Source organism: Bombina bombina, chromosome 12 (genome assembly GCF_027579735.1).
Source record: "Bombina bombina isolate aBomBom1 chromosome 12, aBomBom1.pri, whole genome shotgun sequence".
Classification (NCBI taxonomy): domain Eukaryota; kingdom Metazoa; phylum Chordata; class Amphibia; order Anura; family Bombinatoridae; genus Bombina; species Bombina bombina.
In genome coordinates this window covers 13,135,898-13,159,571 of record NC_069510.1, presented here as the reverse complement: position 1 = coordinate 13,159,571, position 23,674 = coordinate 13,135,898, and the positions used below count along the sequence as shown (strand labels likewise).

The following is a 23,674-nucleotide window of genomic DNA, read 5'->3' as shown; positions in this document are numbered from 1 at the left end:
GTACTGGTTTGGGCTGGTATCATCAAAGATGAGCTTGTGGGGCCTTTTCGGGTTGAGGATGGAGTCAAGCTCAACTCCCAGTCCTACTGCCAGTTTCTGGAAGACACCTTCTTCAAGCAGTGGTACAGGAAGAAGTCTGCATCCTTCAAGAAAAACATGATTTTCATGCAGGACAATGCTCCATCACACGCGTCCAAGTACTCCACAGCGTGGCTGGCAAGAAAGGGTATAAAAGAAGAAAATCTAATTACATGGCCTCCTTGTTCACCTGATCTGAACCCCATTGAGAACCTGTGGTCCATCATCAAATGTGAGATTTACAAGGAGGGAAAACAGTACACCTCTCTGAACAGTGTCTGGGAGGCTGTGGTTGCTGCTGCACGCAATGTTGATGGTGAACAGATCAAAACACTGACAGAATCCATGGATGGCAGGCTTTTGAGTGTCCTTGCAAAGAAAGGTGGCTATATTGGTCACAGATTTGTTTTTGTTTTGTTTTTGAATGTCAGAAATGTATATTTGTGAATGTTGAGATGTTATATTGGTTTCACTGGTAAAAATAAATAATTGAAATGGGTATATATTTGTTTTTTGTTAAGTTGCCTAATAATTATGCACAGTAATAGTCACCTGCACACACAGATATCCCCCTAAAATAGCTATAACTAAAAACAAACTAAAAACTACTTCCAAAACTATTCAGCTTTGATATTAATGAGTTTTTTGGGTTCATTGAGAACATGGTTGTTGTTCAATAATAAAATTAATCCTCAAAAATACAACTTGCCTAATAATTCTGCACTCCCTGTATATATATATATATATATATATATATATATATATATATATATATATATATATATATATATATACAGAATATACGCGCACACACACACACACACACACACACACATATATATATACTGTATATACAGTATATACACACACACACACATATATATATATATATATATATATATATATATATATATATATATATATATATATATACTGCTCAAAAAAAATAAAGGGAACACTTAAACAACACAATGTGACTCCAAGTCAATCACACTCTGTGAAATCAAACTGTCCACTTAGGAAGCAACACTGAGTGACAATCAGTTTCACATGCTGTTGTGCAAATGGGATCGACAACAGGTGGAAATTATAGGCAATTAGCAAGACACCCCCAATAAAGGAGTGGTTCTGCAGGTGGTGACCACAGACCACTTCTCAGTTCCTATGCTTTCTGGCTGATGTTTTGGTCACTTTTGAATGCTGGCGGTGCTTTCACTCTAGTGGTAGCATGAGACGGAGTCTACAACCCACACAAGTGGCTCAGGTAGTGCAGTTCATCCAGGATGGCTCATCAATGCGAGCTGTGGCAAGAAGGATTGCTGTGTCTGTCAGCGTAGTGTCCAGAGCATGGAGGTGCTACTAGGAGACAGGCCAGTACATCAGGAGACATGGAGGAGGCCGTAGGAGGGCAACAACCCAGCAGCAGGACCGCTACCTCCGCGTTTGTGCAAGGAGGAACAGGAGGAGCACTGCCAGAGCCCTGCAAAATGACCTCCAGCAGGCCACAAATGTGCATGTGTCTGCTCAAACAGTCAAAAACAGACTCCATGAGGGTGGTATGAGGGCCCGACGTCCACAGGTGGGGGTTGTACTTACAGCCCAACACCGTGCAGGACATTTGCCATTTGCCAGAGAACACCAAGATTGGCAAATTCGCCACTGGTACCCTGTTCTCTTCACAGATGAAAGCAGGTTCACACTGAGCACATGTGACAGATGTGACAGAGTCTGGAGACGCAGTGGAGAACGTTCTGCTGCCTGCAACATCCTCCAGCATGACCAGTTTGCCAGTGGGTCAGTAATGGTGTGGGATGGCATTTCTTTGGGGGTCCGCACAGCCCTCCATGTGCTCGCCAGAGGTAACCTGACTGCCATTAGGTACCGAGATCCTCAGACCCCTTGTGAGATCATATGCTGGTGTGGTTGGCCCTGGGTTCCTCCTAATGCAAAACAATGCTAGACCTCATGTGGCTGGAGTGTGTCAGCAGTTCCTGCAAGACAAAGGCATTGATGCTATGGACTGGCCCGCCTGTTCCCTAGACCTGAATCCAATTGAGCACATCTGGGACATAATGTCTTGCTCCATCCACCAACGTCACGTTGCACCACAGACTGTCCAGGAGTTGGCAGATGCTTTAGTCCAGGTCTGGGAGGAGATCCCTCAGGAGACCATCCGCCACCTCATCAGGAGCATGCACAGGCATTGTAGAAAGGTCATACAGGCACGTGGAGGCCACACACACTACTGAGCCTCATTTTGACTTGTTTTAAGGACATTACATCAAAGTTGGATCAGCCTGTAGTGTGTTTTTCCACTTTAATTTTGAGTGTGACTCCAAATCCAGAACTCCATGGGTTGAAACATTTGATTCCATTTTTTTATTTTTGTGTGATTTTGTTGTCAGCACATTCAACTATGTAAAGAACAAAGTATTTCATTAGAATATTTAATTCATTCAGATCTAGGATGTGTTATTTTAGTGTTCCCTTTATTTTTTGGAGCAGTGTATATATATATATATATATATATATATATATATATATATATATATATATATATATATATATATATACATACACAGTGGAGCAAAAAAGTATTTAGTCAGCCACCAATTGTGCAAGTTCTCCCACTTAAGAAGATGAGAGAGGCCTGTAATTTTCATCATAGGTATACCTCAACTATGAGAGACAAAATGTGGAAACAAATCCAGACAATCACATTGTCTGATTTGGAAAGAATTTATTTGCAAATTATGGTGGAAAATAAGTATTTGGTCAATATCAAAAGTTCATCTCAATACTTTGTTATAAAACCTTTGTTGGCAATGACAGACGTCAAACATTTTCTGTAAGTCTTCACACGGTTGTCACACACTGTTGCTGGTATGTTGACCCATTCCTGCATGCAGATCTCCTCTAGAGCAGTGATGTTTTGGGGCTGTCGCTGGGCAACACAGACTTTCAATTCCCTCCAAAGGTTTTCTATGGGGTGGAGATCTGGAGACTGGCTAGGCCACTCCAGGACCTTGAAATGCTTCTTACGAAGCCACTCCTTCCATGCCCGGGCGGTGTGTTTGGGATCATTGTCATGCTGAAAGACCCAGCCACGTTTCATCTTCAATGCCCTTGCTGATGGAAGGAGGTTTGCACTCAAAATCTCACAATACATGGCCCCATTCATTCTTTAATTTACACGGATCAGTCCTCCTGTTCCCTTTGCAGAAAAACAGCCCCAAAGCATGATGTTGCCACCCCCATGCTTCACAGTAGGTATGGTGTTCTTTGGTTGCAACTCAGCATTCTCTCTCCTCCAAACACAACGAGTTGTGTTTCTACCAAACAGTTCTACTTTGGTTTCATCTGACCATATGACATTCTCCCAATCCACTTCTGGATCATCCAAATGCTCTCTAGCATACTTCAGACGGGCCCGGACATGTACTGGCTTAAGCAGGGGGACACGTCTGGCACTGCAGGATCTGAGTCCCTGTCGGCGTAGTGTGTTACTGATGGTAGCCTTTGTTACGTTGGTCCCAGCTCTCTGCAGGTCATTCACTAGGTCCCCCCATGTGGTTCTGGGATGTTTTCTCACCGTTCTTGTGATCATTTTGACCCCACGGGGGAAGATCTTGCGTGGAGCCCCAGATCGAGGGAGATTATCAGTGGTCTTGTATGTCTTCCATTTCTAATTATTGCTCCCACAGTTGATTTCTTCACACCAAGCTGCTTGCCTATTGCAGCTTCAGTCTTCCCAGCCTGGTGCAGGTCTACAATTTTGTTTCAGGTGTCCTTCGACAGCTCTTTGGTCTTCACCATAGTGGAGTTTGGAGTGTGACTGTTTGAGGTTGTGGACAGGTGTCTTTTATACTGATAACAAGTTCAAACAGGTGCCATTAATACAGGTAATGAGTGGAGGACAGAGGAGCCTCTTAAAGAAGAAGATACAGGTCTGTGAGAGCCAGAAATCTTGCTTGTTTGTAGGTTACCAAATACTTATTTTCCGCCATAATATGCAAATAAATTCTTTCCAAATCAGACAATGTGATTGTCTGGATTTGTTTCCACATTTTGTCTCTCATAGTTGAGGTTTACCTATGATGAAAATTACAGGCCTCTCTCATCTTCTTAAGTGGGAGAACTTGCACAATTGGTGGCTGACTAAATACTTTTTTGCCCCACTGTATGTATATATATATATGTATATATGTGTGTAAATATTTGCATAGGAAATTAGCACATCTAGGCAAGAATTCATGCTTGCTTTTCCCCAGAGATACCTCATATACAATGTTACCAATGCACAAGAGAATTCTGAGTAAGCTATGCAAATTAGATATGCAAATTCTCAGTTTTTTTGCTTCAAAAATACTGTTTTAACACACCTATCCTTTTAACAGGATTATAGCAGCAAATCAGAAATCACTCACTAGACAGTCTGTTTCGTTCTATTTGGAACTCATCAGTAGGAGACAGATTTCTGGTTGCTGCATTGATAAAGCTTTTTTTAAGGTTAAACCAAAATTCATTAAAATTATGGGAGGAGATAAAAAAACTGAAATTAAAATCCTCCATGTCTCAAAATTAAATAAATGTAAATATTTGCATAGGAAATTAGCACATCTAGGCAAGAATCCCCGCTTGCTTTTCCCCAGAAATACCTTATATACAATGTTACCAATGCACAAGAGAATTTTGGGTAAGCTATGCAAATTAGATATGCAAATTCTCAGTTTTTTTGCTTCCCTGCAGATTCTTGGCCAATCGGCCGCTAGCAGGGGGTGTCAATCAACCTGATCGTATTCGATTGGGTTGATTTTTGTCTGCCGCCTCAGAGCAGGCGGACAGGTTATGAAGCAGCGGTCAGCAGGCTCGCCTGAAACACAGGGCATCATCCTCCATACGGAGCTTGAGAAATATGCCCCATTGTGTCTATATACAGTTATCAGGATTAATTCGGATTAGAATAGAGTGGTGAAATGGCTATTGTATATGTCTGTTTTGGTTAAATTCCGAGTTCCAATCCCAATAACAAAACAACAAAAACAATGAAAAACACATTTTCAGGAAACGTTTGAGAGAAAACTCGTTCACAGCTGGTTGTTTTTAGTGGGCAAATTCATTTTGGATTGTGATCACTCTGTAAACATATTTCCCATATTGTCCGGAACCAAAACCTTGTTATCAGGAACCAATATCAGAAAGATTAGAATTAAGTCCACAGTATGCAAATGCTGCTTCATACATAATTCAATATGCTAATAAATGAATCAGTATGCAGATTAGTGAGGTAGTATGCAAATATGCTAATAAGCACCTTAAAGGGAAAGTCTACTCCAAAATTGTTATTGCTTAAAAACATAGATAATCCCTTTATTACCATTCCCCAGTTTTGCACAACCAACACGGTTATACTAATACACTTTTTACCTCTGTGTTTACCTTATATCTAAGCCTCTGCAGACTGCCCCTTTATCTCAGTGCTATTTACAGACTTGCATTTTAGCCAATTAGTGCTGACTCATGAATATCTCAACAGGCGTGAGCATAATGTAATCTATATGGCACACATAAACTAGCGCTGCCTAGCTGTGAAAAAGTATCAAAATGCACTGAAATGAAGGCGGCCTTCAAGGGATAAGAAACAGGCAGACATTTAGAGGTTAAAATGTTATAAAGTTTATTAATCTAACAATGTTGGTTGTGCAAAGCTGGGGAATGGGTAGTGAAGGCGTTATCTATCTTTTTAAACAATACACATTTTGGAATAGACTGTCCCTTTAATATACTATTATTACAGCTGGCGCAGTAACGGCACAGGTACAAGATTAGCGCTAACAGACACTGGTACCTACACAAAGCAGGATCTGATGGTGCAGACACTAATTAGTGTATTAGCCAATCAGACAAAAGTAAATATGCTACTCTGATACAGAAACACTTTATCTACTAATCGGTCTATAGGCTTAAATTAAAAATAATAGACGATATCCTGCGAGCGGAGGTGGCAGAATGAATAAACAAGTCCATGTTACGTAAATCAGGAATCCAAAGCTCTCCAGCAAACATAAATGGCGGAGATTTCATGGGATAATGACTGTGAGATGTTACGCTGTTACACCCCTGTGTATTTTCTGCACCTTGACCCTTTCCTGTCTAACTGCGTGTCTGTCTGTCGCCAAACCTTTCCCGTGTGTAGTACGCCGGATCCTGCGTTTCCTGCGAGGTGGCAGGGTCAGGGATGTATCGCAGTTATTTATTGCCTCGGTCTTTTCCTATTTCAAGAGGAAACAGTCAAAACTACGTTGAAGCACACTGGATGAGGAAGGATGCCAGAAGCCAGGCTCACATAGAGCGTGTGTTAAAGGGATATTGTTATCTGTGTTGTTTTGTAACACTTTTATGTGTCAGACAGAGCAGCATTTCAATCTTTTTCTATTATCAAGTTTACTCTCTGTTGACAAGCATACCTAGGTATGCTCAAGCGCAGCACTACTGGTAGCTAGCTGCTGACTGGTAAATATATGCCTCTTGTCATAGGCTCGCCAGCAAGCTCCCAGTAGTACATTGCTGCTCTAGAGCTGACTATGCAAGGAACGGTGCAGCAATAAAATGTTATAAAAACACATTAAAGCTTTAGGCTACAAAAGTAACCAAGGAAATACTCTATACACCCTGTAGATTATCAGCCATCCTTCCCTTAAAGGGACAGAAAAAAAATCAAACATTTCCTTTCATGATTCAGATAGAACAACTTTATAAAGTACTTCTATTATCAAATTGTCTTTGTTTTTTGTTATCCTTTGTTGAAAAGCAGGGAGGTAAGCTCAGGAGCGTCCACGTGTCTGCAGTATTATATGGCAACAGTTTTGCAACAATGTTATACGTTAGTAAGAGCACTAATTCCTGTCATGTAGTGCCTCAGGCATGTGCACGCTACCTATCTAGATATCTCTTCAACAAAGAATAACATGAGGACAAATTTGATAATAGAAGTAAATTGGAAACTTTTTTTAAATGATGTTCTCTATCTAAAACATTATAGAAAATAATTTGGGTTTCATGTCCCCTTAAAGGGACATTAAACACTAAATAAATGTTAGATAGAATGATGCATTCAAAGAAAAGATCAGTCTGAGAATAACATGTAGATGTAGTTTTTACATTTTCATTAGTTGTTTAAATATTAACTAAATAAGTGTAAAGCTTTAGGGGCATATTTATCAAACTCCGTATGGAACTTGATGCCCCGTGTTTCTGGCGAGTCATCAGACTCGCCAGAAACAGCAGTTATGAAGCAGTGGTCACAAAGACCGCTGCTCCATAACCTGTCTGCCTGCTCTGAGCAAGCGCACAGACATCGCCGGAAATCAACCCGATCGAGTACGATCGGGTTGATTGACACCCCCTGCTGGCGACCTATTGGCCGCGAGCTGCTGGTGCAATGCTGAATACAGCGAGCGTATTGCTCGACGTATTCAGCAAAGTCTTAGCGGACCTGATCCGCACTGTCGGATCAGGTCCGACAGACCTTGATAAATAGGGGCCTTAGTGTCTATAAGACAATGGGAGCTACCATGTTGTAACTTGTGTTACTTTCTCTGCTGTGGCCAATTAGGCACAGTTATACATAGGTCACTAGAGTATGTAGCCAATGGCTGAGTGGAATATAACAGGGTTCTGCACTTCCATTTCTAACAGGAACTGAAAAGCTCACAATTTTAGAATGGAATTACAGGAAAAGAGGACAAAATAAATAATGAAAGTATATTGCAGAGTTGTTTTATATATACACTTTATCATTTTATATTACCATCTCAAAGTGTTTAATGTCCCTTTAAGGGAAATATTTAATTATGTATTAAAGTCTTCTTCAAGTATCTCAAATACATATGTGAATAAATATTTATATATGCAACATGAGTTTCCCGCTGGCTTCATTGTAAAACTTTACAATTTTCTGTGCTGCGAGATGCATGTAAGATTTGAAGACCTGTGAACACGTTCCTTGTGTATATAAATATGTGTGACATGTGAGCATTGGGGAAAGCATCTGATGAATAAGACAGGAGATATTGAGATAGGTAAATAACAGGACATGGACTGTCATAGTTCACAAAGCAAACTGAATAGCTACAGACACTGACTGTTGTTCGCGCACAGAGTTTGTTTTGTGATGGCCTCTCCCTGCCAGAGCCTCAGGGGCGATACAGAGTGTGCTTCATGTGGTATGTGGGAAACGAGATGTCCCCAGGTGTAATATAGCTGTACATGATGTCACAGCATAACAGAGATGTGCCACACCTGGCCACAGGACATATGTGACATCATGGGCTTGCAGGGTATGTTATCCCCAGTAGTGCATTGCTGTTACAGGAGTTAAACACATACGGCCAGATTACGAGTATTGCGTTATGAGGGGTGCGGTACTAACTTGCACGTTATTGTCACCGCTCACTTACCTACAGCGCTGGCATTACAGGTTTTCATAAACAAAATTGAGCTCCATACCGCACTCCAATACCAGCGCTGCTTAAGTCAGCAGTGAGCTGGTTGTACGTGCGTGTGCACGATTTCCCCATAGACATCAATGGGGAGAGCCGGCTGAAAAAAAGTCTAACACCTGCAATAAGCAGCATAAAGCTCATTAAAGCAGCCCCATTGATTCCTATGGGGAAACAAAATTTATGTTTACACCTAACTCCCTAACATGAACCCCGAGTCTAAACACCCCTAATCTTACACTTATTAACCCCTAATCTGCCGCCCCCGACATCACCGACACCTACATTATACTTATTAACTCCTAATCTGCCGCTCCGGACATCGCCGCCACTATAATAAACATATTAACCCCTAAACCGCCACACTACCACCTCGCAAACACTAGTTAAACATTATTAACCCCTAATCTGCTGTCCTTAACATCGCCGCCACCTACCTTCATTTATTAACCCCTAATCTGCCGCCCCCAATGTCTCCACCACTATACTAAATTTATTAACCTTTTAAACCTAAGTCTAACACCCCCTAACTTAAATATAATTAAAATAAATCTAACTAAAATTTCCTATCATTAACTAAATAATTCCTATTTAAAACTAAATACTTACCTATAAAATAAACCCTAAGCTAGCTACAATATAACTAATAGTTACATTGTATTTAGCAAAGGGTTTATTTTTATTTTACTGGCAAGTTTGTATTTATTTTAACTAGGTAGAATAGTTATTAAATAGTTATTAACTATTTAATAACTACCTAGCTAAAATAAATACACATTTACCTGTAAAATAAAACCTAACCTTAGTTACACTAACACCTAACCTTACACTACAATTAAATAAATTACCTAAATTAAAGGGACAGTCTACCATAGAATTGTTATTGTTTTAAAAGATAGATATTCCCTTTATTACCCATTCCCCAGTTTTGCATAACCAACACAGTTATATTAATGTACTTTTTACCTCTGTGATTACCTTGTATCTAGGAACCTTCTTCCAGCCCCCTGATCACATGACTGTGACTGTTTAGTATCTATTGTGTTGCATTTAGCATTATTTTGTGCTAAATCTTAAATAATCCCCTGTGCCTGAACACAGTGTTATCTATATGGCCCACGTGTACTTTCTGTTTCTTTGTGTTGAAAAGAGATTTAAAAAGCCTTTGATAAGAGGCAGCCCTCAAAGGCTTAGAAATTAGCATATGAGCCTACCTATGTTTAGTTTAAACTAAGAATACCAAGAGAAAAAAGCAAATTTGATGATAAAAGTAAATTGGAAAGTTGATTAAACTTAAAAGTCCTATCTGAATAATGGAAGTTTAATTTATACTAGATTGTCCCTTTAAATACAATTAACAAAATTAAATACAAATACCTAAATTACAAACAAAAAAAAACACTAAATTACACAAAATAAAAAACAAATTACAAGATATTTAAACTAATTACACCTAATCTAATAGCCCTATCAAAATAAAAAGCCCCCCAAAATAAAAAAAAAACCTAGCCTAAACTACCAATAGCCCTTAAAAGGGTCTTTTGCGGGGCATTGCCCCAAAGAAATCAGCTCTTTTACCTGTAAACAAAATACAAACACCCCCCCACAGTAAAATCCACCACCCACACAACCAACCCCCCAAATAAAACCCTACCTAAAAAAACCCTAAGCTCCCCATTGCCTTGAAAAGGGCATTTGTATGGGCATTGCCCTTAAAAGGGCATTTAGCTCTATTGCAGCCCAAAGCCCTAATCTAAAAATAAAACCCACCCAATAAACCCTTAAAAAAACCTAACACTAACCCCTGAAGATCCATCCTCAACGAATCCGGGAGAAGTCCGCAACGAAGCGGCAAGAAGTCCTCAACGAAGCCAGGAGAAGTCTTCATCCAAGCCGGGAGAAATGGTCCTCCAGACTGGCAGAAGTCTTCATCCAGACGGCATCTTCTGTCTTCATCCATCCAGCGCGGAGCGGGTCCATCTTCAAGACATCCGGTGTGGAGCATCCTCTTCTGACGACGACTACCCGACGAATGAAGGTTCCTTTAAGTGACGTCATCCAAGATGGCTTCCCTTAGATTCCGATTGGCTGATAGAATTCTATCAGCCAATTGGAATTAAGGTTGAAAAAATCCTATTGGCTGATGCAATCAGCCAATAGGATTGAACTTCAATCCTATTGGCTGATCCAATCAGATTGAGCTTGCATTCTATTGGCTGATTGAAACAGCCAATAGAATGCGAGCTCAATCCTATTGGCTGTTTATAATAGCAGCGGTAGTAAAAAAGCAGCGTTATGAGCCTTAACGCTGCTTTTTTACTCATAACGCAAAACTCGTAATCTAGCCGATAATTAGTGCGATAAGAACATACTCTAACACATTACAGAATAAACGTTTTGTAATATACATAGTTTATGTAGACAGCTTGTTTATTAGATGGCACCCAGCACTTGGTGAAGATACTTATGTGATACTTATTAGGCATAAATATATTAGTGTGTAAGTGCATCGCACAACCATTTGTGAAAATCCTTTCACACTAATATATCTGGTGCAACTACAAAGACCACTGAATTATGAATTGTTGCCTATGCCTAATATTTATAAGCAGGCGCTGTAACTACCAACCATCTCGGTCCATCACTTGACTGATCATTCCCTGGTTGCAATATAGTCCAGCTGAGGCAGTGCTGATGCCCTTTAAATCTTTATCTAACACTTCTTATGTATTTTGTGCACCCCCACAAGACCACCAGCATCACTGATATGTAATAAAATGAATAAATGAAACATTTATAAAGCATATAGGTGGGGAGGTTACCATGCCATAGCTCTAGTCAGGAAATTTGCTAAATATTTCTGCCCTAGGCCTAGTTGGTCCATGTAGGTAAGTGTTCTGTGCATGATATGACGGCACACAATATAGGAGAAATGACGTAAATTATGTTGGGTTTTCCGAGAGCGTATGCTGTCAGCATTTATCGATGTGCGGCGGACATGAAATTGGCCCCCTAAAGTTCTTTAGATGTAGAAATATCTGCAGATTTACATATAAACAAGCAACGCATCCGCAGGAAAAATAGGCAAAATAATTCGTATTGCAGTCGTTACCCCTGCTCTGAATACTGTGCACAGTATAGCACTTCAAATGCAACAGTACGGAGGAAAAAGTTCATGAAAAAAATCTCTTAAAGGGACAGTCTATTACAGAATTTCTATTGTTTAGAAAGATAATCTCTTTATTACGCTTTCCCCAGTTCTGCATAACACACAAACACTGTTATATTAATATACTTTTTACCTCTGTGATTATCTTGTATCTAAGCCTCAGCAGACTGCCCCTTATCTCAGTTATATTAATATACTTTTTACCTCTGTGATTACCTTGTATCTAAGCCTCTGCAGACTGCCCCTTATCTCAATTATATTAATATACTTTTTACCTCTGTGATTACCTTGTATCTAAGCCTCTGCAGACTGCCCCTTATCTCAATTATATTAATATACTTTTTACCTCTGTGATTATCTTGTATCTAAGCCTCTGCAGACTGACCACATATACCAGTTATTTTGACATACTTGTATTTTATACAATCAGTGCTGACTCCTAAATAACTCCACAGGAGTGAGCACATAGTTTATATATATGGCACACATGACCTAGCACTGTCTAGCTGTGAAACACTGTCAAAATGCACTAATAAAAGGCGGCCTTCAAGGGCTTAGAAATTAGCATATGAGCCTACCTAGGTTTAGCCTTCAATAAAAAATACCAAAAGAACAAAACATATTTGATGATAAAAGTAAATTAGAAAGTTATTTAAAATTGCATGCCCTATCTGTATCATGAACGTTTAATTTTACCTAGACTGTCCCTTTAAAGAAAGAAATCCACAATAATGTCATACATAGCTTGGTGGGAATAATAATAATAATGTGTCATAGGATAGAAATGAAGTACAGGAAGAGTACAATGAATACTAGCAGAAGAGGTGCTCAGCAGTACACGGTAAAATAATGAGTGTGATTACAGATATACTGTACATATAATTATATACAGGATCCTGCACACAGATAGGATAATGGATAAACACATTTTCCCAGAGGTTAGAAGGTCATATTATTATTATTATCGGTTATTTGTAGAGCGCCAACAGATTCCGCAGCGCTATAAACATATTGAGACGATTACTAATTATAATAATCAATAACAATGGGATATGCTATCAGAGGTAACGAGGAGAACTAGCCAACTTTAAAGAAAAAATCTACATACTTCTGTTTCTAAGCAAATCCCTACACCACGGGTGAGGAACCTTTTTGAGAGTGCGTGCCAAACTGATGACATCCTGCTAAAAATGATCCCAAGTGCACACCGTACCATTTTTAATTGCATGGATTTAGAACAAAAATAATGTATTAAAGGAACAGTAAAGTCAAAATTAAACTTTTGTTATTCAGAAAGAGCACGCAATTTTAAACAACTTTCCAATTTAATTTCAATATCTAAATATGCGCAATCTGTTTATATTTACACTTTCTGAGGCACCAGCTCCTACTGAGCATGTGCAAGAATTCACCAATTGTGATTGGCTGATGGCTGTCACATGATGCATAGGGAAGGAAAATGTAACTAACTGAGATTTGTCAGAAAAAATCTATACTACTCATTAGAAATTCAAACTAAGTGATTTTGCATTGTCTATTTATAATGCATTTATTGATTATGCTATTGTGTTGTGTTTAGTGGTATTTTAAGTGCTACAATTGCAGCCAATGAAATGGAGTTAGAGTGGCAGCAGATTTGTTATTAACCCCAATTTGTAAACCCGTGTGCCCACCCTTCACTGTATGCATTAAACTCAGTCATTTCTGTAGAAGCCGTCTCATAAACATCTTTGTAGAAGAGAAAGTGTGGGTTCCTGTTTAAATGGGGAAGTGCTGTTTGTTTTCATTACTTTGTGTGTCAGGTAGTTTCTGTCTCACGTGTACGTCCCTGTGTACGGGCACCGCATGCTGTTTACAGTGTTGCCAGGTTGTGTTGTGCACACCCTCTGGGCTCTCTCTGTCTCACTGTGACACGTGACCTCAGGAATCTGGAGTATTTCCATTCTTAGCCTGATTCACAGAGCCAAAGCTGCCTGCTGTGACATAAAGTACAAGTGAGTGTGACAATATGTGCTGGACCTGGGCAGCTGTACATAACCAGGTGTTAAGTGAACAAGAAAGAGCTTACCTGCCTCTCGCCAGACGTGACAAACGCTTTGTATGATGAATACCTACATCTTTAATACAACATTAAACATCGTAAGATTGTCATGTAGAGTGTTTAATTATAAGTAGCTAAAAACAACTGTGCAATATACTTTCATTGTTTATTTTGTACGCTTTTCTTGTAAATTCATTCTGAACTTAATAAGTGGATTATAAATGAGCATGCAAAGTCAGAGCATTATTGGGGGTTGTTCCTTCCTAATATACTAAAATTCTGTTCACGTCATCAACACATAATGCCAATCAAAGTAACTCCTGTCAATGTCCCTTATGGACCAAAAACAAAGAACAAATAGATGGAAGAAGCCAGCGCATTGTCACTGGGGCTATGTGCAATTATGGATCCAAAATATTTTTTAAAAGAATATGGCTGGGTGGACAAGAACAGTTGGGAGATGTAAGATTGTCAACACAGTTAGGTCCTGGATTGACTGAGGTCACCAAAAAGGACGGTTAGGGGCCGATTTATGAAAGTGCGGACCGCTGCTTCTTAACTCCTGTTTCTGGTGAGCCTGAAGGCTCGCGCAGAAACAGCTGCATCAAGCTCCATTCGGAGCTTGATAAATCGGCCCCTATGTGTCAGAACATACAGATAGTGTCACTCTCTTCCAGTTCTTCCAATATATTTTCTGCCACAGGGACATGTTCCCTGTCTTTGCCCTTTCCTCACTAAAACTTAGTTCTCTTTACCCAGTTTAACTTCTCCCAATCTCCCACAAATTCCTGCTCCCTGCAATTACAGTTAAAGTGAGAAATGCCTAAATACTATCTCAAATACTCTAGGCTAACCTCTAAATTAGTAAATATCTCTTTAGCTCTACAATATAGCTAGAAACCACAATGATTATGAGATAGCACCAGAACAAGGCCAGGGGATATTGTCCCAAATATAGTAAAAATAGATAAAGTTTAATGTACAGTTTATATAATATAACATTTATTGGAAATTAAAGACCAAAACAATTGTCCAAAAACTAAAATTTATTTAAAAAAAATTGTGAAAATAAATAAAAATTCTTCACAAAAAAGATAATACATTGGATCTCTAAACTTGAATGTAGAAGTCACAGATTTATTGTATTTAAAGGCAAATCTACTGTGGATCAGATACAGCCCACCTTCGGTAACCGGTTATCTATTTTTGGGGGTTAGAAACTTCACACTGGGAGGAAACGTTCTGTTTAGAATCTCTGCACCAGCTTTTTCTCTTTTCATGCCAGGCGCTACTAACCGGACATCAGAATTGGAAATTTTGTGATAGAAATGAGCAGTTCCATTCAGATTTTCTGCACCGGCTTTTCCATTTTCTTGCCGGTGCTAATTTCCCAATCTGGTAAATAGGTAAACTTTATGACAGAAGAGTTCCACCATTCTGTTTGGTATCTTCACACCAACTTTTTCCAATGTTTTGGCAAGGCACTAGTTCCCGGCTCCAGGGCCAAAATCTTCACCCACTCCTCCCCCTTAGCACTGATTTCTGTTGTGTTGAATGTTCTAAGAATACCCTGCAACAGACAATGACACAGACCTTATCTTGGTCTTGTGTCTCCACACCAAATAAAGAAGCTTGTATACTATAAAGTCGGAGTCTCCAACCAAACCAACCCCCAATATTTGGGTTCAGACCTGTTACTGCTCAACAAGTGAACACTTTAGATGTGTTTTGGGTAATTGACCTCTTGACAAAGGCTTATGTTTTGCTGAAAAATATAAATTTCTGTGTATTGTAAAATATTTTTTGTTTCACCTATGTCTGCTATGCATTACATATGTATATAAACCCATCTCATAACTCATCCAATTGCACAGTACAAGGCAAGGGGAGGAAAACCTTTTTTGAGTCTGTGTGTCCTAAATGCTAATAATCTTGTAAAAAAAAATATATATATATATTTTTTATTTTTTTCGAGTGTACATGGGACCTTTTTTTTCTTTATACTGAAAAATACATTAAAGAAAAATGTATATTTTTTATGTTGAATCCAATATATATATTCATATACACACACACTCACCGGCTACTTTATTAGGTATACCTTTTCAATTGCTTGGTAACACAAATTGCTAATCAGCCAATCACATGGCAGCAACTCAATGCATTTAGGCATCTAGATGTGGTGAAGACGACTTGCTGAAGTTTAACATCAGAATGGGCAAGAAAGGGGATTTAAGTGACTTTGAATGTGGCGTGGTTGTTGGTGCCAGACGGGCTTGTCTGAATATTTTAAAAAACTGCTGATTTAATGGGATTTTCACGCACAACCATCTCTAGGGTTTACAGAGAATGGTCCGAAAAATACAAAATATCCAGTGAGCGGCAGTTGTGTGGACAAAAAATGCCTTGTTGATGTCAAAGGAGAATGGGCAGACTGGTTCGAGATGATAGAAAGGCAACAGCAACTCAAATAACTACTCGTTACAACCAAGGTATGCAGAATACCATCTCTGAATGCACACAACACATCAAACCTTGAAGCAGATGGGCCACAGCAGCAGAAGACCACACCGGGTACCACTATTGTCAGCTAAGAACAGGAAACTGAGGCTACAATTCGCACAGGCTCACCAAAACTGGACAATAGAAAATTGGAAAAACGTTGCTCAAATCATCTCAAACTGGTTTCTTGAAAATGACAATGAGTTCACTGTACTCCAATGGCCTCTACGGTCACCAGATTTTAATCCAGTAGAGCACCTTTGGGATGTGGTGGAACGGGAGATTCGCATCATGGATGTGCAGCCAACAAATCTGCAGCAACTGCGTGATGCTATCTTGTCAATATGGACCAAAATCTCTGAGGAATGTTTCCAACACCTTGTTGAATCTATGCCATGAAGAATTAAGGCAGTTCTGAAGGCAAAACTGGGTAGCAAGGTGTACCTAATAAAGTGGCCGGTGAGTGTGTGTGTGTGTGTATGTATATATATATATATATATATATATATATATATATATATATATATATATATATATATATATATATATATATATATATATATATATATATAAACATTTTAAGCTTAACTGCTCATATATAGAATGGATTCATAAGAAAAATCATTTTAGTGCTACAAATGCAGCCAATTAAACCAAATGGTACACGGTAGCCTAGGGATAAAGTGCCAACAAATTTGCTATTAGTCCCACCTTGAGCACGATAGGTTAAGCACCCCAGGAATGCGGAAATATCCTGCAAATTCTCAGGGAGATTACTGTATTTCTACCCTGTACTATTATATGTCCAGAGCAGATTTTCTGGAGCACTGAATTACAGACTGTTACGTGATTTTATTCTGCAACGAGGGAAGTACATTAGCCATGAAGAATACAGTGCTAATTCACTATAGTAGCCCTTGTTTACATCGGTGTGTGCAGTCAGCAGTGAGCTTGCATTGTCACCGTTCTCTAGTAAGGTCACTAAACTTGCCCAGATCTGCATACTTGCATGTGTATAATCATTTGAGGAACCTTCTCTTGGTCCATATATATTAACAACAATACATATATTATCAAAGTCAATTTGTTAAATCTAGATAGAATGAGTTCCTTTAGCAAGTTGCTAATTTTACAACTGAATCAGGACGTGCAGTAATATGAGAGGCTGCTGAGTTAGTGAACTTAGGCCTCAGAACATACAGCAGGACTGTGGATTAAATGGCTTTTAAAAGCTATAGCAGATGGCAAAAGCACTAAGCATATGCTTCTGTTTACGTTCACAAGCAGATGAGGGGCAATAATTACCGGTGCACGCTGCACAGGGTCTTGTGAGTAATGCACATATTAACCCCTTCTGGCCTCATCAGCTGCGCTGTAGGCCACTCCAGCAGTTGGCAGGTTAAGTGACCCCCCTTGCTTCTGGATGCAGAGCTGATTTCCCTCCCTCACAAGATTATCCTCCATTTCTCTGCAGCCAGAGCAGGGAAGAACCCATAGCCCTGAGAGTGTGTAATGACAGCACAGAGGGGATTGCTCTGCTTTCGCTGCATACAGATGAGTGTGTGCACAGGTCTCCTGAACACATATCTCTGCTTGCTGTGGCTTGCTCATTGGGTGGGGATCACACAGCAATACAGATACTGGAGGGAAGAGAAACAAACCGCAGGACGACTCCCTGATCCCAAGGAAGATAGCTTGCTCACCTGTTACATCTGAGCTAAGTGAAGAACACAGAGATGGCAGTGCCTGGTGCCCTGGCTCAGAGAGTATAAGCCGTACACCAGGGGAAGGAGAGAGAGACAGCCAACATGGAGCACAAAACGGATTTCACCTTACAGAAGGCGTTACTGCAGCCTGTGAAAATGTGCATATTGGACATGTGTGTGCAGGACCAGGATGTGAGTAAGCTTCACCTTGCTGGGGATATGCTGGGGGAGGGACATGGTATCTCAGCTATGGGCAGCACAGCTGGCACATTTTATTAACCCTTCCATAACAGGCCAGTAAAACAGCCACAGCAACAAACCCAGTTATAGATGTGCAGTACAGAAAGATTCTGTGTTTTTGTACAGTCAGACATTTTATGTGACGTGTAACAGGCACACAAACTGATGCATGATACTGAAAATGCTGTGTGTGCATGTGTATATGTGTGATGTGTGTAACTAATGTGTGCGTAGCATGTGTGTAATGTATATGGGTGTAGTGTGTGTATATGTGTGATGTGTGTAACTAATGTGTGCGTAGCATGTGTGTAATGTATATGGGTGTAGTGTGTGTATATGTGTGATGTATGTAACTAATGTGTGCGTAGCATGTGTGTAATGTATATGGGTGTAGTGTGTGCGTGTGTATATGTGTGATGTATGTAACTAATGTGTGCGTAGCATGTGTGTAATGTATATGGGTGTAGTGTGTGTATATGTGTGATGTATGTAACTAATGTGTGCGTAGCATGTGTGTAATGTATATGGGTGTAGTGTGTGTATATGTGTGATGTATGTAACTAATGTGTGCGTAGCATGTGTGTAATGTATATGGGTGTAGTGTGTGCGTGTGTATATGTGTGATGTGTGTAACTAATGTGTGCGTAGCATGTGTGTAATGTATATGGGTGTAGTGTGTGTATATGTGTGATGTATGTAACTAATGTGTGCGTAGCATGTGTGTAATGTATATGGGTGTAGTGTGTGCGTGTGTATATGTGTGATGTATGTAACTAATGTGTGCGTAGCATGTGTGTAATGTATATGGGTGTAGTGTGTGTATATGTGTGATGTATGTAACTAATGTGTGCGTAGCATGTGTGTAATGTATATGGGTGTAGTGTGTGCGTGTGTATATGTGTGATGTATGTAACTAATGTGTGCGTAGCATGTGTGTAATGTATATGGGTGTAGTGTGTGCGTGTGTATATGTGTGATGTATGTAACTAATGTGTGCGTAGCATGTGTGTAATGTATATGGGTGTAGTGAGTGTGTGTGTGTGATGTATGTAACTAATGTGTGCGTAGCATGTGTGTAATGTATATGGGTGTAGTGTGTGTATATGTGTGATGTGTGTAACTAATGTGTGCGTAGCATGTGTGTAATGTATATGGGTGTAGTGTGTGCGTGTGTATATGTGTGATGTATGTAACTAATGTGTGCGTAGCATGTGTGTAATGTATATGGGTGTAGTGTGTGTATATGTGTGATGTATGTAACTAATGTGTGCGTAGCATGTGTGTAATGTATATGGGTGTAGTGTGTGTATATGTGTGATGTATGTAACTAATGTGTGCGTAGCATGTGTGTAATGTATATGGGTGTAGTGTGTGTATATGTGTGATGTATGTAACTAATGTGTGCGTAGCATGTGTGTAATGTATATGGGTGTAGTGTGTGCGTGTGTATATGTGTGATGTATGTAACTAATGTGTGCGTAGCATGTGTGTAATGTATATGGGTGTAGTGTGTGTATATGTGTGATGTATGTAACTAATGTGTGCGTAGCATGTGTGTAATGTATATGGGTGTAGTGTGTGTATATGTGTGATGTATGTAACTAATGTGTGCGTAGCATGTGTGTAATGTATATGGGTGTAGTGTGTGCGTGTGTATATGTGTGATGTATGTAACTAATGTGTGCGTAGCATGTGTGTAATGTATATGGGTGTAGTGTGTGTATATGTGTGATGTATGTAACTAATGTGTGCGTAGCATGTGTGTAATGTATATGGGTGTAGTGTGTGTATATGTGTGATGTATGTAACTAATGTGTGCGTAGCATGTGTGTAATGTATATGGGTGTAGTGTGTGTATATGTGTGATGTATGTAACTAATGTGTGCGTAGCATGTGTGTAATGTATATGGGTGTAGTGTGTGCGTGTGTATATGTGTGATGTATGTAACTAATGTGTGCGTAGCATGTGTGTAATGTATATGGGTGTAGTGTGTGTATATGTGTGATGTGTGTAACTAATGTGTGCGTAGCATGTGTGTAATGTATATGGGTGTAGTGTGTGTATATGTGTGATGTATGTAACTAATGTGTGCGTAGCATGTGTGTAATGTATATGGGTGTAGTGTGTGCGTGTGTATATGTGTGATGTATGTAACTAATGTGTGCGTAGCATGTGTGTAATGTATATGGGTGTAGTGTGTGCGTGTGTATATGTGTGATGTATGTAACTAATGTGTGCGTAGCATGTGTGTAATGTATATGGGTGTAGTGTGTGTATATGTGTGATGTATGTAACTAATGTGTGCGTAGCATGTGTGTAATGTATATGGGTGTAGTGTGTGCGTGTGTATATGTGTGATGTATGTAACTAATGTGTGCGTAGCATGTGTGTAATGTATATGGGTGTAGTGTGTGTGTGTGATGTATGTAACTAATGTGTGCGTAGCATGTGTGTAATGTATATGGGTGTAGTGTGTGCGTGTGTATATGTGTGATGTATGTAACTAATGTGTGCGTAGCATGTGTGTAATGTATATGGGTGTAGTGTGTGTATATGTGTGATGTATGTAACTAATGTGTGCGTAGCATGTGTGTAATGTATATGGGTGTAGTGTGTGCGTGTGTATATGTGTGATGTGTGTAACTAATGTGTGCGTAGCATGTGTGTAATGTATATGGGTGTAGTGAGTGTGTGTGTGTGATGTATGTAACTAATGTGTGCGTAGCATGTGTGTAATGTATATGGGTGTAGTGTGTGTATATGTGTGATGTGTGTAACTAATGTGTGCGTAGCATGTGTGTAATGTATATGGGTGTAGTGTGTGCGTGTGTATATGTGTGATGTATGTAACTAATGTGTGCGTAGCATGTGTGTAATGTATATGGGTGTAGTGTGTGTATATGTGTGATGTATGTAACTAATGTGTGCGTAGCATGTGTGTAATGTATATGGGTGTAGTGTGTGTATATGTGTGATGTATGTAACTAATGTGTGCGTAGCATGTGTGTAATGTATATGGGTGTAGTGTGTGTATATGTGTGATGTATGTAACTAATGTGTGCGTAGCATGTGTGTAATGTATATGGGTGTAGTGTGTGCGTGTGTATATGTGTGATGTATGTAACTAATGTGTGCGTAGCATGTGTGTAATGTATATGGGTGTAGTGTGTGTATATGTGTGATGTATGTAACTAATGTGTGCGTAGCATGTGTGTAATGTATATGGGTGTAGTGTGTGTATATGTGTGATGTATGTAACTAATGTGTGCGTAGCATGTGTGTAATGTATATGGGTGTAGTGTGTGTATATGTGTGATGTATGTAACTAATGTGTGCGTAGCATGTGTGTAATGTATATGGGTGTAGTGTGTGTATATGTGTGATGTGTGTAACTAATGTGTGCGTAGCATGTGTGTAATGTATATGGGTGTAGTGTGTGTATATGTGTGATGTGTGTAACTAATGTGTGCGTAGCATGTGTGTAATGTATATGGGTGTAGTGTGTGTATATGTGTGATGTATGTAACTAATGTGTGCGTAGCATGTGTGTAATGTATATGGGTGTAGTGTGTGTATATGTGTGATGTATGTAACTAATGTGTGCGTAGCATGTGTGTAATGTATATGGGTGTAGTGTGTGCGTGTGTATATGTGTGATGTATGTAACTAATGTGTGCGTAGCATGTGTGTAATGTATATGGGTGGTAGTGTGTGTATATGTGTGATGTATGTAACTAATGTGTGCGTAGCATGTGTGTAATGTATATGGGTGTAGTGTGTGTATATGTGTGATGTATGTAACTAATGTGTGCGTAGCATGTGTGTAATGTATATGGGTGTAGTGTGTGTATATGTGTGATGTATGTAACTAATGTGTGCGTAGCATGTGTGTAATGTATATGGGTGTAGTGTGTGTATATGTGTGATGTATGTAACTAATGTGTGCGTAGCATGTGTGTAATGTATATGGGTGTAGTGTGTGTATATGTGTGATGTATGTAACTAATGTGTGCGTAGCATGTGTGTAATGTATATGGGTGTAGTGTGTGTATATGTGTGATGTATGTAACTAATGTGTGCGTAGCATGTGTGTAATGTATATGGGTGTAGTGTGTGCGTGTGTATATGTGTGATGTGTGTAACTAATGTGTGCGTAGCATGTGTGTAATGTATATGGGTGTAGTGTGTGTATATGTGTGATGTATGTAACTAATGTGTGCGTAGCATGTGTGTAATGTATATGGGTGTAGTGTGTGCGTGTGTATATGTGTGATGTATGTAACTAATGTGTGCGTAGCATGTGTGTAATGTATATGGGTGTAGTGTGTGTATATGTGTGATGTATGTAACTAATGTGTGCGTAGCATGTGTGTAATGTATATGGGTGTAGTGTGTGCGTGTGTATATGTGTGATGTGTGTAACTAATGTGTGCGTAGCATGTGTGTAATGTATATGGGTGTAGTGAGTGTGTGTGTGTGATGTATGTAACTAATGTGTGCGTAGCATGTGTGTAATGTATATGGGTGTAGTGTGTGTATATGTGTGATGTGTGTAACTAATGTGTGCGTAGCATGTGTGTAATGTATATGGGTGTAGTGTGTGCGTGTGTATATGTGTGATGTATGTAACTAATGTGTGCGTAGCATGTGTGTAATGTATATGGGTGTAGTGTGTGTATATGTGTGATGTATGTAACTAATGTGTGCGTAGCATGTGTGTAATGTATATGGGTGTAGTGTGTGTATATGTGTGATGTATGTAACTAATGTGTGCGTAGCATGTGTGTAATGTATATGGGTGTAGTGTGTGTATATGTGTGATGTATGTAACTAATGTGTGCGTAGCATGTGTGTAATGTATATGGGTGTAGTGTGTGTATATGTGTGATGTATGTAACTAATGTGTGCGTAGCATGTGTGTAATGTATATGGGTGTAGTGTGTGCGTGTGTATATGTGTGATGTATGTAACTAATGTGTGCGTAGCATGTGTGTAATGTATATGGGTGTAGTGTGTGTATATGTGTGATGTATGTAACTAATGTGTGCGTAGCATGTGTGTAATGTATATGGGTGTAGTGTGTGTATATGTGTGATGTATGTAACTAATGTGTGCGTAGCATGTGTGTGAATGTATATGGGTGTAGTGTTGTAGTATATGTTGTGATGTGTGTAACTAATGTGTGCGTAGCATGTGTGTAATGTATATGGGTGCTATTGTGTGTATATGTGTGATGTATGTAACTAATGTGTGCGTAGCATGTGTGTTATGTATATGGGTGTTAGTGAGTGAGTGTGTGATGTATGTAACTAATGTGTGCGTAGCATGTGTGTAATGTATATGGGTGTAGTGTGTGTATATGTGTATGTAGGTAACTAATGTGTTGCGTAGCATGTGTGTAATGTATAATGGGTGTACGGTGTGTAGTGTGTGATG

The 23,674-nt window shown here is 39.4% G+C and overlaps 1 protein-coding gene across 3 annotated transcripts in view; it reads left to right on the top strand.

Annotated features, from left to right (window-relative positions):
- Positions 1–23,674, top strand: part of RALGDS (ral guanine nucleotide dissociation stimulator) — a 238,475-nt gene that overhangs the window by 46,681 nt on the left and 168,120 nt on the right. Inside the window, exon 1 of one of the 3 annotated variants that reach the window (XM_053695549.1) lies at positions 16,989–18,189. The exons of the other annotated variants lie outside the window; for them this stretch is intronic. Coding sequence (XP_053551524.1) covers positions 18,100–18,189 — 90 coding nt within the window. The 5' untranslated portion in view covers positions 16,989–18,099. Of the gene's footprint in view, positions 1–16,988; positions 18,190–23,674 lie in introns of those variants that run through there. 3 annotated transcript variants of the gene reach the window in all.